Source organism: Eschrichtius robustus, chromosome 17 (assembly GCF_028021215.1).
Source record: "Eschrichtius robustus isolate mEscRob2 chromosome 17, mEscRob2.pri, whole genome shotgun sequence".
Classification (NCBI taxonomy): domain Eukaryota; kingdom Metazoa; phylum Chordata; class Mammalia; order Artiodactyla; family Eschrichtiidae; genus Eschrichtius; species Eschrichtius robustus.
Genome location: NC_090840.1, coordinates 23,527,867 through 23,543,426, shown reverse-complemented (window position 1 = coordinate 23,543,426; position 15,560 = coordinate 23,527,867). Strand labels below are relative to the sequence as shown.

At 40.4% G+C, this 15,560-nt stretch overlaps 1 protein-coding gene across 1 annotated transcript in view; it reads right to left on the bottom strand.

The window, feature by feature from the left end:
* The window catches only part of STMN2 (stathmin 2), a 49,397-nt gene extending 34,750 nt beyond the window's left edge, over nucleotides 1-14,647 (bottom strand). The window contains exon 1 of the mRNA XM_068525538.1: nucleotides 14,503-14,647. Coding sequence (XP_068381639.1) covers nucleotides 14,503-14,521 — 19 coding nt within the window. The 5' untranslated portion in view covers nucleotides 14,522-14,647. The remainder of the gene's footprint in view (nucleotides 1-14,502) is intronic.
* Between the last annotated feature and the right edge of the window lie 913 nt (nucleotides 14,648-15,560).

The following is a 15,560-nucleotide window of genomic DNA, read 5'->3' as shown; positions in this document are numbered from 1 at the left end:
GGTGTCTCATTTAATGCATGCATGTAGTTATATGTAGCAGTTAGTGTTGTATAAGTGCTTATCTTCTGGTGGCTGAGCAGGAAGGAGCTGTCACCAGCTGCAAATGATACCCCCTGGATCTGTCAGTGGCTCAGCTGGCTTCCCATTGAGACTAGGTTAGGAGTGGGGATTAGGAGTCCAGATGTTGGAGCCAGATTGAGCTCACCGATTCTCTCCACTAAACTTACTAACTTCCTTTAATGCTAGACTGGTATTTCTGGGTGCTTTGAAGTGGCCTACTCATCTCACTTAGCCCTTATCCCATAGCTGTAGCTATGGCGATAGTTTCAAAATGGCACTAGTTAGTGGCACAACTGTAATTGCTTGGTTCCCAGGCAAAATTTAAGCAGCCCCACCTACCTCTATCCTTCATAAGGTCAACTTCATGACAACAGGTAATCACCTCTCTCTATGCAAGGAGAAAAAGGAGGCAGGTGAATGTCTCCTCTGCATTCATTTATATGTTCTGTTGCTTTTTTGGCCACAATACTGACTTAAGATAAGTAGATATTACCTTGGGATAATGGAAAAAATATGAGTAAAAGCTGAAGACTTACTTAGGCTCTAGCTCAGGATCTATCCAACCTTAACAATTTATTAAACCTTCTAAACATGAGTTTATTTATCCACAAAATGGGGATATTATTGTAAAGATTGAATTAAATAATGTATTGTGAAACTGAAGTGCTAACTCATATGAGATATTGTTAGCAAAGATTAATCTTCTCTGATTTGCTCTTTATTCTTTGAGTGACTTTTGAAGTCTACAGGCCGTGGCTACAGTGAAATGCTGTGGCATCTTGCTTCTTGTAATGCTGTGGCTTCTCTTCATCCTTATCTCATCAAATTACCGAACACAATCAGAGCCCCTACTATGTCCAAGGGAGACTGTAGGTATAGTGGTTGCCTAAGAGGGCTCCAGGGTCAGACTGATTTGTTTCAAATCCTGGCCTTAACACCTGCTGGCTGCACGTGGCTTTCCTTCCCTGCCTTCCTTTCCCAGCTGTGAAAATGGGGGTGATAATAATCTTCTCAAGGTGCTTGGGATAGCTGTCACTGCACTCGGCACACTACACTCGATACACGTTACCCAATAGTATCATTACTGCCGGCCACACGACGCTGTGAGGGCGACAAAGTACATGAAACGTGGTTCCGGCCTAAAAGAAGCCCTCAGTGTAGTTGCATATAAGATAAAGAAATGTCTGTAGCAAAACACACAGGTAACAACTGTTCCCGGTGAGGCAGCTGGAGTGAAGAGAGAGGGCTTGAGATCTGAAACCCACCTTTGCCCTGAACAAGGTGTGTGGCTTCGACAAAGTCACTTAACTTCCCTTGGCTTCTCCTATCCTTCCTTGTCCAGTGGGAATAATGAAACCTAAGAGTTGCCATAAAAATGAAATGGGAAAAAGGGCATAGGGACACGTGACATGTGACTAGTTCATGCATAGTAGGGGGACAATAAATGATGGGAAATACGATGGCCACAAGAAGGTGCTGCAAGTCGGTATGTGGCTAATCCCCAAGCTCATTGTTAGACAGGTAAGCTGTAGAGTTCACAGGAAGAAAGATCACGGAAAGCTAGATCTGAGGCTGCCTTGCAAAGCCTGCTACTCTTTGTCTCAAGGAGAACAAAACCTTTTTCAGAAGCAATTCTGAGAAATCCTATTTGACTTCTTAGCTGACCATCCTCACCCTATGTATTCACCATTCACGTCTAAAATTTATCAAAAGTGATAAAATGTTGGCTATTTGTTGTCAGGAGCAGCGTAGTCCCTTTGCAAAAGTGGGTAGGCGTTTATTCTCTCCGGCTATGCAAGCAGGTCATAAAGTTCATCATTCTCTCCCAAGTTACATTTTTCTGCAATTCTTCTCTTGCATAAGTTGGAATACAGCTTCCTGCAACTCATAACAAATAGACTGCTACTGTACACGCTTGAAAAAAAATTCATTTTAAGAAAAATTTCAGCAAGTGGAATCCAGTTCCTTCAAAGCAGCATAATTCAGTATTTCTTCAATGTTAATGCTGAACTTAGAAAAAATTCTCATCCTAGGTACTGAATTTCATTTTCTTTTATTTGTTCTACTACTAAGCTTTTTTGTTTTAAACCAAGTTTTTGGTTGATAGAAGAGATGCAGTTCTTTTCTTTCTACCATTGTGTTTTGGTTAGGCATTTCGGAAGCTTGTTCAATTTTTTTAAAATGAAAGAATGTCTACATTTTCTTTAAAGCTGAACTCTTCTACTCACTGCAATATATTATGACCTCGTGAGGATTTAAATTGTATTGATGCTTTCATATAAAGCTCCTCCTTTGTCATTATTTCATGTTTATGAGAAAGTAGGAGTGTATCTTATCATCTGCATTTTATGGCCTATAAATATGAACAATATTGAGTCTTTTTATATGTAGATTGTTATTATCAACAGTGTCTAATTTGAAAAAGGACTATACTTGTAAATGTAAACATATTTCTATTAATATGCTTGTAATTATGTCATAAATATAATTCCAACTTTATGTACCATATGTTTAAATGAAATGATATCTTGGAGGCAAAACAAAATAGTTGTAATGCTCTTTTATAACAGAATTACACTCCCTTAAGCCTTTGTCAAGTCAGATGTCAGATGAATGCTAATTTGATTTCTCAGGATATCTTTATTATTTTAATAATGACATTCCAGTAACATTTTACAGTGTTTTACTGATGGGTACCTGGAACACTACTGATTGAAAAGGTATTATTTTCATGAGTACTGGGAGAATAATACTAAACTCTAAGTATCTGTATCCTTTTTCTTACTACAGTCATCTAAGGAATATTCTGTTTGTTCTGTTTGGCTCTAGTATTTTTGTTGTACTTATCTGCTAATGGGTGGAGAGTAGCAAGGCTAAATTGATCCAGGTAAGAAATACCTGAAGTTATCCCTGAAAGAAAAGATCTAGCTGAAGGATAGGTGTTGAAAATGGAAGTAGGAGAGCAGGAGAGTTCCAGGCAGGGAGGAGACTGGAGAAACAGAAATGAGAGATTATGAAACAGTCAAGTGATGTGAGATTTGGGTGCAATTGATGGGTTAAGAAGATTTTAAAAACAAGAGACTCTGTGTGTGCGTGTGTGTGTGTGTGTGTGTGTGTGTGTGGTACGTGATATAATTTCCCCTTTCCTGCTCTCCAAGAAACGTCAGGGAAGACTTTTACATTTTAATGTTTCTGGAATCAGTTTTTATTTCTACTGAATGTGACATTTTATGTTGATGAGCCTTACTGGGTAGGCAAGAAGGGTTAGCTTTATTGCAGCTATGTATGTATTTGAAGGAGGATGAGATATGAGATATGAAGTATAACAGGGAAACATGAGATGAGAAATAAATGCAAAAGAAATGTATTTTTAATTCTGGCATTACCTGGAATGGATTTATCTTGGAGGTGTTCTATATTGACAGCTGTGTCATAAATATCACATCAGTTCTCCCTCTACCACAAAGAATTATTGAGTGATGCTCATTTCCTAAATTCCAAGTAATTCCAGTAGATTTGTTATTACATGTAGAAATTTACAAAGTATAAGAATTTAGTTATTTACTTTAAATTAATATTTTTACTTAGTGTTTTCATCATCCATCTAGGGTGTCAGGGAAGGGGATTACTCTTTTGGTTTACAAAGTGCTTAACACTGAATTGCTTACTTAATCCTCTCAACAACCATGTGATGTTTTAAAAAATTGAAGTATAGTTGATTTACAATATTATAATAGTTTCAGGTGCACAGCATAGTGATTTAGTATTTTTGCAGATTATACTCCATCATAGCTTACTAGGATAAAGGCTATAATTCCTTGTGCTATACAGTATATCCTTATTGCTTATCTATTTTATACATAGTAGTTTGTATTTGTTAATCCCATATCCCTAATTTGCTACTTCCCTCTTCCCTTTGGTAACCACAAATTTATCTTCTATGTGAGTCTGTTTCTGTTTCACATATACATTCATTTGTATTTTTTATTTTTTAGATTCCACATATAAGTGATATTACACAGTATTTGTCTTTTTCTGTCTGACAACTGTGTAATTTAGGTGGTCTTATTTCCCCCTGAGATATAACTGAGCTATACCTGAGATATATTGTGAGATAGAACCAAGAAAATTGTAATACAGAAATGATAATTCACTCAAGGATTATCGACTAGTGAATAGGTGGAACAAGATTTAAAATTACATCCATCTAATCCCCATACCCACCTCTTATCCGCTAGAGGTCTCTTATAGCATTTGAGTGGCTCTCTGTATTTCCTAATTGGTGGTCTTAGTACATCATTATATGCTGCCTCATAATATTGTAGGGTAGTGTAATAAGATTGTTAAAATGGTGGAGACTTCTATTTATAGTTACAAGTTACTATTACTGGTTATTAATTTTTTTTGTATGTACAGGGTCCTGTTTTCTTCAAAAGACTAAATTCTCCAAGGGTAAGGACCATGATTATTTATATTTTTACAATACCTAGCATAGGCTTCAGAACAAAGTTGGTATTTGAATCTATTTTACTGCAGTTAATGCCATTAACTATTTTTTTTTTAACATCTTTATTGGAGTATAATTGCTTTACAATGGTGTGTTAGTTTCTGCTTTATAACAAAGTGAATCAGCTATACATATACATATGTCCCCATATCTCTTCCCTCTTGCGTCTCCCTCCCTCCCACCCTCCCTATCCCACCCCTCTAGGTGGTCACAAAGCACCGAGCTGATCTCCCTGTGCTATGCGAATGCCATTAACTATTAATAAATTTAGACTGAAGGTAAACCCACTTAGTGTGTGCCTTTCCTCACTTGTGCATATTGTTACTGGACAGAAGAAAGTGCTACATTTTATTAGTTTTGTTTTTATTATATATTATCATATCTAATATAGATGTAACATACATTAGATATATTCATATATATCATATCTAATCTAATCCTATCTAATACATATAATATATATTAATATATATTAGATATCTATATCTTTTTATTGAAGTATAATTGACTTCAATATTGTATTAGTGTCAGGTGCACAGCATATTGATTCAATATTTTTATACATTATAAAATGATTCCCACAATAAGTCTAATTACCATCTGTCATCATACAAAGTTATTACAATATCATTGATTATATTCCCTATGCTGTACATTACATCCCTGTGACTTATTTATTTTATAACTGAAAGTTTGTACCTTTTGGTCTCCCTCACCTATTTTGCCCAAGCCCCCTTTCTGCCCCCTGGCAACCACCAGTTTGTTCTCTGTATCTATGACTCTGTTTCTATTTTGTTTTGTTTGTTCATTTGTTTTGTGGATTCCATCAGTGAAATTACATATATATATATACACACACACACACATACACACACACATAGACCTGTGTTCTGGCCCTAGCTCTAAAACTTACCACATGTGAACTTGACTAAATTCTTTGAGCTTAAATTTACTCATTTTTAAACAGAGTAACATGTATACTATGCCCATCTCATAAGGATTATAGGAAGGTTAAAAAGTATGGCACAGGTGAGTATTTTCTGAGACCTACAAGGTCCCACATTGATAGATCATGCTATCCAATTTTTCTTTTGAATGTTTTCAATCTTCTGTGTTTATCTTCTCCTTTTTTTTTTTTTATTCTAAAAGTAAAGATTAGGTCAGAAATAGAATGAAAAGATGATTTTTAAAGCGACAGGAGTCTTGGATCATGTAATCTGTGCATGAAAAGGCTAGAATCAACTCTGGTAATTTGTCATGTGTTTGAACAATGACTATGAGAAGTATGCTAACTGGCACTGCTCAGATAAAGCTGTAAGACTTAAAAAACAACAGTAGATACTAGTGTGTCAGGAACAAAAAGAACCACGCAGTAGTAAAGACAATTATGTTCCTAAGCAGGGTTTCAAGGCACGCTGCAGTAACTCTAGCTGCTGTTCAGTTGCCTGAGATGGTTGGTGCCCCTCCCCATTAGAGTCTGGAAGTGGTAACAAGTGACATCTTGATGTGATTTTCTGGTCTCAGTTTTGCAACAGTCAAATGTTTCATACCGTTGAGCTTTATCATGTGAGTTAGGTTTCTATTTACTAGGAAGCCCAAACTAAAAGACTGTTATTAGGTTTACTGTAAGCAGTTTTGTTGAATGGAAATTAAATTTTATGGCTGCCATTAATAGAAAAAAAAAAATCTTCCAAAAGAGGGAGTAGAATGAAAATGTAAACTTTAAAATGCTTTCTTGTATGAGTATTTGTGGAACTAAGTTTAGATGAATTTCATCCATTTCTTTTCCAGATATAAAGACCTACGACTAAAAGGTTGACAGATTCATATTACTGATCATCTATTGTGATACTAAGTCCTTGTGCTAATGGATGATTTACAAATTCTGACATCCAAAGTACAATTATTCCAGAAGAGTAACTGCTAAATAAGCATACTTATAGGCATTGGTTTACAATTAAAAAAATCAATTCCAGATAATATTATATTTAATGGACTATACAAGAACTGTAATTATTTTTGATCACAAAAACAAATTTTTAAAATCTTATAATTTTTCAAAGTATTAAATATTTTAATCTGGAGGTCAACAAAATTGCAAATGAGAAAAACCTTAAAATTTTGTTATGGTTTTATAGTATAATGTGTGGCTTCTTTTCTTAAGTACAATTCCTAGAGAAGCTATATTTCCAGATGACTAGCAAAATGATTGCTGAAATGCATTAATTAACCTTTACATTCACATAAAAGTGTTTTGTGAGAACAAATGTACACAAAATGTTATCTTAATCATGACTAATAAAAATGGGTTATATAAACACAGGTTTTACTACTGCAGATGTCTCCTTGACAAATGACAGGACCTCATTCCTTTATTAAAAGATAATTAAAAATGTTTTGCAAGGGAGTCAGAGCCTCCCCGCAGATGTCTCTTGCCTGAGTGTCTGCTTTTGAGGTAATAAGATGGAGAAAGTCTTGAAGTAATATCTAATGATTATGTTAAATGTGAATGCCATGGCTGTACCTCTCTTTTAGCTCTAGATTTATTTCATAAAACAAAGATTAAACACCTTTATTAAGATTAAACATCTAGGGTCTACGGAACCAGCTAAGAGCCCATTTTGAAATGTGTTAACCGGAAGATACTGATTAGATTAAGTCAAGAATTCTTTTTTTCCAGAAAAAAAATCACTGTGTCCACAAGAGAAGTCCCTGCTGTGTTCTTAGTTGAGCCTTCAGAAAGCGAGGTGGTTCCATACATTAGAGCCCCCAAGTCTTATAGCTCTCTTTCACCAAAAGCCTAAATCCCAGCAATTATTTTAACAAGCCCCAGGTTAGCTATTAAAATAGTCATTAATTTGAAGGTATTTCATCTTCAAGGTGGATCTGTGCTCAGAAAGGATAAGACCATTAGGCTTGTTAAACAAAATAGCAGTATCACTGGTTCAAACCCCATGGTGAGAACACCTCTGAAGTCTAAGGGTACTGGTTAAAGGTGAAGATTCTGGAGCCAGAAGGCCTGGGTTCAAATTTTGGATCTGAATAACTGCGTGACCTTGGGCAAGTCATTCGTCTTTTCTGCACCTCAGTTTCCTCATCTGTAGCAGTACCTACTTTTTAGGATTATTGGATGATGAACATAGCTAATATGTGTAAAGTGCTTAGTGCCTAGCATGTTATATATACTATATAAGGATGAAAGCAATAAATTAAAGTAACTTCTTATAGACACTCTGAAATTTACTTCTATGCCAGAGAAATGATCCTTGAAAATAAGCAATGTCACAGGAAAATTGTTGATTGAAGGACCAGTCAGGAAATTTTTTGCCTCATTCTTCAGGGTCCACTAGTTTAAATTTCTGTTATCTCCAAATGAAGTATACATACAGCTACAACAGACTGCTAGGATTAAACGTTTAAAACACAGATTACTTTTACAATGCTGGCTTAGCATGTCTTCTTCCTTTTTAAATGTACCAGGAGTTGCAAAAGTTGAAAGTTTCCTAGCTTTTGAGAGACCCTGAAATGAACAGTTAAAAACAATAGGAACAAAGGGATGGATAACCTTGAGGCTTAATTCAACTTCATGGGGAAAAACAGTATATCCTCTTATCTCTATGGCCAGTTTTATTTGGGACCATGTTTTTAGTGCCCTATTTGGGAAATGGTAAATTTCTAATTTGAGATATTTCATGCATAGTATCATTTTTGCAGGAGAGCATTTCCCGAGATGTGGTGATGTTTGCTGGGTCACCCACCCACTGAATGCCGGGACTGACATAATACATCTTTGATGATATTCCCTGAAGACCCATTTTTTACCTCTAGGTTGACTTTCTTAGAAAGGTAGTATAGAATAATGGAGGTCCTTTATTGGCTTAAGTAAGCAGAAAACACACACGTAATCTGTTTTCAAATATACAGCCATACTCAATAAAGTATTAATAATTTGCTCATGTGGTATCCAGGAAGAAATGCTCTGTTAGATAATTTGGTAAGTAATAAGTATGGGATATGTTGAGAGACAACTTTAGGACTGCTCAATCCTCTGTGTTAATTTCCTTAGTATGTAGAGTATTTGCAATGAATTAGCCATATCGTAAATGGGGTTACAGACTTTTGCACGATATTCCATAACTAAAAGTTTCTGAATTGAACTTTTTGCTCTGTGCATTGTTTTGTAAATGACAGTAAACTAGCAGTATTGATTTATCATCCTTCTCAACTGTGCTGCAAGCCACATTCATTTTTTTCTTACACACACACTGCCCACCCCCCCAAACAGAGTCAAATTCTTATTTCCACATTTCTCTTGAAGGTCTTTTGCTGAATCCTGCAATATGAATATATTACAAAAATCCCATTAAAAGAGAATGATGGCACAGAACACATAACTCCCAGAGGAATAAAATCCCTAAGTATATGAGTTTGGAGGTGAAATATTTTGTAAAGATTGCCATAGACTTGAATGTTAAGACGTAATGCCAGAGCTTATTGTGGAAGGAACGTGTCTATCACAATTTTATATTGCTTAAACTGATGTGTTTGGTGGCTAGAATCGGCATCTTCTGGAAGCTTGTTAGGAACGCAGAATATCTGGCTTCAACCAGATTTGCATTTTAATGAAAATCCAGGGTAATTCACATGCACATTAAAGTCTGGGAAGCATAGTAATATGAACCTATTAAATATTTTACAGTTGGATTAGAGTTACATGACATAAGAGAAAAAGAATTTCCTACCTTTGCAAACATTAAAAAATCCACTTTTGATAATCCTAAAAATTAGTTTATGCTTATCGATTTCTTCTTATTTCATTAAAATTAACATCAATTTTCTACTAAATAATAAAACTACAAGGAGGTACTCAATAATTATTGAAAGCTGACATAACATTAGATTTAAATATTCAAGCTGAAATCACACTGGATTTGGTTTAAAAGGTATCCCTTAAATGGAAAAAAAAAAAAACAAAAAACCAAGAAGTGGGAAAAAGAGTAATAGCCTGTTTGGGGGGCCCCTCTCAGTATCACATTGTATCTACCTGCTTTATCTACTAACTTGACATCTCCCTGAAAGTGGTGAGTGACATTCAGGTGTGTCCTCAACACTGAGCACATTTTAAATAAGTGAATAACTAAACAATGTTTTTGTTTAATTATTCCTTTATTTAAACATTGAAACATTCTGTTCCTATATAATCTTGATATTACTGCTGGCCACCATCTACTATTTATCCACTACAAACTCCCTAATAACATAAATGATATTACAGTAACAATGTAATGATACTAGAAAGTAAAATCATCAGAGAATAATTAACCAGGACCTACACCTATTTCCAGATTATGAAGATGGCTCATTTCATCTCGTCTCCTTGAAAAAGTGTACAAACCCTTTTCATTCACTAGGCTAAGCATGCCATTAAACTTATCCAATAAGAAATTGAATGCTCCAGATAAAAGACGTTCTTAAATAGCAAGTATTTGGAACAGGGTTTAAATCAATCTACTTCTTTGGAGAACCTGATTGCCCTCTAGTGGGGTGAAAAGTTAATGCAGACTCCAAGCCTTGGTTCTGGAAACATCTGGGTCACTGGCTAATTCTGTTTTTTTTTTTTTTCTTGTCTGGAAAATTTCTTGCATTCTTCATATAAGGTCACAGGTTCTTTGACAACAGAATAATGTGTGTTTTTCTAAGACCATAGAGGAAACTGGTGTGAGCTGGAGTTAGATATAACAGCTTGGGGTGGCCACACCCAAAGCAGGTAACCACCAGCTCTGAGGCCAGCGTCATCCAGCCTGTGTGAACAGTGAGCTATTGGGGTGGGTGTATAGTCGGTTGGAATAAAAAACACCAGTGACCGATAAATCAGGAATTTTCCTAAAGATGGTCTGGATTTATCAATGACAAAAATCCTCAATTAACTATGTAATTGATTTATCTTCCATTTCATTTTTAATTGTACAGATTTAACTTTAAAACTCTGCTTAATAGCTACTACTAAATATTCACAGAATTGAGTAACTATTTTGATTCTAAATTACAGGGAGGAAAGCTATTTTATTGCGTGAACCGGCTTTATGACACTGAGAGGACATTTCCTGAATCTAAGGAAAATGTACCCTCTTGCAGCATTTCACCATTGAGAACAAGTTATTTGAAGGTAAATATGTTGTGCCAAATGATTAAATGCTTATTCCACGATCTATCCATTAACAATTAAAAGAATATGAAGGTAAGTAAAAGTATTTTTAATGCAACAAATACAATTCTGCTAAAACTGTTAATGATTAAGGGCAGAGACAATTGCTCTGACAATAAGAACACTCCCTTCCCCCTTAGAATAATTTAGTACAATTATTCGGTAAGTCACATCACAAAACCATGGTTAATTTTAATTAACTTTAAAGTTGTGTATTTTAATATGACAAACCATCCAATCCAATAATCATTGATAATTATCATTGAAAAATTTATTTTCTTTCAGAGAATTTTACCATGCGTAGGTAGACAACCACCACCCAGTGTATTAATTTATATCGTTAAACCAGCTACCTGCCTTGAGCTACGCTGGGTCAGTAATGCTGCTACACTGGGTCAGTAATGCTTACTGCAGTCTCAGCTTACTCTCCTGGTACGAACTATGCATATAAGATTAAGTGATAAACTACTGCTATTTCTCTTTCAATTTTATCCTGAAAATTTGACAAAATCTTCCTCTTTACACTTCTAGTTATTTATATATCCATTTATAAGGTGCCCACTTCATTAGAGAAGATAACAGGGAATATTATATGCACCTAGTGCAATCTTGCTGAATACAATAATTGTTTAATGAATCAGGAAAAAACTCCCGCCCTGGTGATTAACTGATTATGCTTTGCAACTGGAACGACTTCAAAATCCATTATTTTAATAATGCAGAGGTTGTACTTCTTTTCATGATTTGCTTACTCATGGCAGAAAGGGCCCTTGCGTTTGTCATATTTGGGGTGGGATTTTTATTAATGGGATGGTGGCTATTTCACCATCCATGTTTCTGTGCAGAATCGAGTCCGTATCAAGAATCAGCAATTGGAAGAAGAATTTAGCAATAAAAACAAAAAGTTAAAATTTCGTGCATAACCTATATTTATATATTTATAGATAGGGTCTATGGACTATAAGGTGAAGATCAAAATATTTCAATTATATACGGATATTTTCATCCATTGCGGCCACAAACAATTCTCTGCGGAGAATTTTCCAGCAATCTTTGGCACACAAGCCCTGCCCTAAGCAAGCACCTGCACTTGTATCTGACCCACATGAACGTACAAAGTCCCTAAAGGAAGCGAACATGTATTTGTTTTATAACGTAAAATGAAAGGGGGAATGCATTCTTTTTTTGGGAGGGGGGTTGGGAACAGGAGGAAGAAAAGAAAAGTGAGCACAACAAGGGTTAATCCTTATTCAGATGCAGTCATTCAAACCTTTTGAACAAATATGGCCGGTGAGTCATGAAACAATAATAATAATTTAAAATACTAGCAATAATGTTGCTGCTGCTGAGTTTGCAGACGCCCTCCTGCAGCAGAAACCTCTCGGTGGAGGTGCAGAGCGCAGAGCGAGAGAGCCCCCATCCCCCCATTCTCAGAACCTTGCCGGACTGCCAGGCGAACCGCAAACCGCGGGAGGCCGGGGTAGTTCAGGACACTGCGCAGAAACCCTTCTCCCGGCTGCACCCACGCGGGCGAGCGCCCAGCCCTGGGGAGCGGAGCGCAGGGCGCGGCGCGGGGCTCTGCAGGGCTGGCTGCGCTCCACTCGCCGGCTCGCCACGTGCGCCCCCATCCGGCCAGCGGCTGTCGGGTCTGGGCCCCAGCTGGGAAGGGTGGGGCCGAGGCCCTCGCTCGAGGAGCGAGGGTCTCTCCTACCGAGACCATCCAAGGGGTCTCCACCCAGGGAAGCATGGAGAACAGGGCGTGGGCCGTGGGCTTTGGCTGCGGGAAACAGCCCCATGCTCCACGGGCTGTGGGAGGGCGAGAAGAGACCCTCCCCGCGCTCCTGGGAAGGGGTCACCTCTGCGGTCCCGCGGCCGGCTGGGGTGGGGCCGCGCCTTTGTGTGGCCGGGCGGGGCTCGAGCCGGCCTTTCCGCAGAGCCACGCACTTGGCTGGGAGGGGCTCGGCGCTGGGACTCGGAGCAACGCCCGCTGTCTGCGCACATCGAGGGGCGCCCGGTCTGTTCTGGACTGCGGGGCTGGAAAAAAGGACTCGAGGACGGCAGACCTCTCAAGGGCCCCTCCCCAGCCCCCTTTCCTTGCCCTGTATCTGAGCCTGAGGTCTTTCCGGCTCCGCCTGGGAGGGTGGGGCAGGGCGGAGCTGACCAGAGCGAGCCCTTTTCGCCTCTTGCCCCCTTCTCCGCATCCCCCACCGGGTCCCGCGGAAGGGGTGCTTCCAGCCGCCACCCGACCTCGGGTCCCTCCCTGCCTGTTTCTCCCGGGGCCACCGAGCGCCGAACCGAGGGGCACTGGAGGCGCAAGACCCGTTGGGGATGGAGGCCCTGGATCCGGAACCTCGTTTGGTCTCTGCGTCTCGACCGTCTCTCCGATACAGGCTAAGTCTATGAAAATTGCCGATATGTGGCCCTGTCTGACCTACAAAACACATACTTCACTTGGCTCAATTTAAGACCTTGACCCCTTTTGTGTCTGTATTATTATGTATACTCGTATCTAGGTTCCAGAAGCTTTCCCCCCAAACGATCAAATGAGTTCAAAGAAGGCTTTATCGCGTTTATGTCTAATAACCCTATGTAATGTGGTTTTGAAAAGAAAAATGTTAACCCACTTTTCCCCCCTTCTCTCTGTAAAACGGAACAATGAGGCCAGGGTGGGGAAGGCGGGGGCAATGCTCAGGTCTCACTCGGAAGCCGAGGCTGGGAGTCGGGAGCGCGAGGCTCCGGGCGTGGCGCTGCTGTCTCCCCAGGGCTGGGCTCCTGGGCGTCGCGCTGCGCTCCGCACCCGGCCCCCTTTCCGCGGCACCGGGTTGGGGGGAGGGAGGAGGGGGCGGGCGCCAGCGCGGCTCCGCAAAGGGTGGGGCCGTCCGCATTGTGTGCCCAGCGCTGCAGGTGCCTCCCCCCCGGGACAGCTCGTCCTCACACAAAGAAACCCCACCCCAGAGCCTGCGAAACCGCTGTCCCTCCACCCCTCCCCAACCGCGCGCTTCCCCGCCCCTGCAGCTGCCCACCCGCGCCCTCCGTGCCCTCCCGACTTCCTCTCTCCTTCCCCCTCCCTTTCCCTAAAACAAAGGAGTGTAAGTCTCCCCCCCCACCGCCAACCCCGCCCCGCGCCCTCACCTCTCCGCACCGCGCCCCAGGACTATCAGTTTTTCCGACCAGACAATGCCATACATTTGCCCGGTTCTTCTCCCGCCTCCCTCGTCTCCACCCATCTTTCAAACAGCCTAGATGGGACCGCTTTGACTTTGCGTTTTTCTTTTTCCTTTCTCCCGCCCCCTTTCCTCTCCCCTATTTTCCTTCTTTTTTCTTTCTTTTCTTTTCTTTCTTTAACTAGAGAAGAAATAAAGGATGTTACAAAGCACTTTCCAAAATGTCCCTTAACCCCATTTAAGGCATACAGTTAGAGTAGACCCCTCCCCCCCCCCCACGACTGAGCCCCAATTTTAAATAGGGAAACAGAATAAATTCGCTACCCATGGGACGGCAACTTACCTGCTTCCACCTTTAAAAAAAAAATCTTTAGCTTTAGATTTCCAAGGATCCCCTTTTTGCCCTCCCTCAAACCCCAGAGCGGCCTCCATCCTTCCCGATTGCTACGTTAACAGTAATGTCTTTTTCTCTATAAAATATCTGCGAATGTCTTCCAAGCTGTAAGAGAGAGGGTGAGAGGTGGGCTCCAGGTCGAGCCGAGGAAGAACGAGGCGCGATGCCTTACCCATTGCTGTTTTAGCCATTGTAGGGATGTGCAGATGCTGAGCGTTGGCGAAGGCGGAGGGTCCAGCTACAGCAGCGGAGAGAGCGAGAGAGAAGACTGAATAAGGCACTGAGTCTGCAGAGTGGGACCGTGCGAGAGAAAGAGCAAGAGGCAGGAGCCCATGAATAATTATCACTCAGAAGCTCAAGCAGATTGGCTCCCAAGGTCCCCTGACATGACTCCCGCAGAGTCAGAATCTCCAAGCATTAAATATTGATCGGCCAATGGTGCTGGAGTACAAAGTACCAGAATGCAGTTTGAAATGGAAATCAGTCCTTCCCTGGCAGCTCCCCCCGTTTTGGGGGCCTGATAGTACAGTCCAAGTTGAGTGGAGCCTTAGCCCAGAATCCTTCTAGGAGCTAAGAACTGGGCTGTACCTACCTGGGAGCCAGGAGGCTTGACTTGATTTGCACGTGTTTCATTGAACAAATAGACATAAAACAAGGAAAGGGATTCAGAGGCCTGAGAAGTCTTCATGCCATGCTGACTGTTGGAAACATTTGTTTCAACACTGTTTTTACTCGTTCATGTTTCCTCTTTCACCTTTGGCCATGTCTCTGGTAGATTCTAGTCTCTCAGGGTGACCTCATGTCTGGCTGTGGTGGTAACGCAGAGGAGAACTGCACTATTGTCCTTTGTCTTCTAGCACAGCTGAACTAAGATGTCTCTGGGCTCTTGAGGATCTCTCAGTAGAGCAAGGCCTGATATTTTCTACTTTTGGCACAGAAGGAAGGGGCTGCCTGGGTTGCTTGGGAATAAGGACAAGTAGTTATGGTCTACCTGGGGACTTTGTGGAAGAGGATGAGAGCTAGCCTCCTGTGCCTGGGTCCTGTCCGACTGGTAAGAGGGCAGAACCAGCTTGACTGGTTGGCTTGAGCATTGGAGGAGCCACAGGTGGGTGGATGCCATGCTACCCTGAAGACGTAGGATTACATGGGTAGAAACCTCAGTGACCTTTCCAGGGCTCTAAAGAGAACCCTTTACACTGAAAGCTTAATGGAGCTGAGAGGCATGATCTG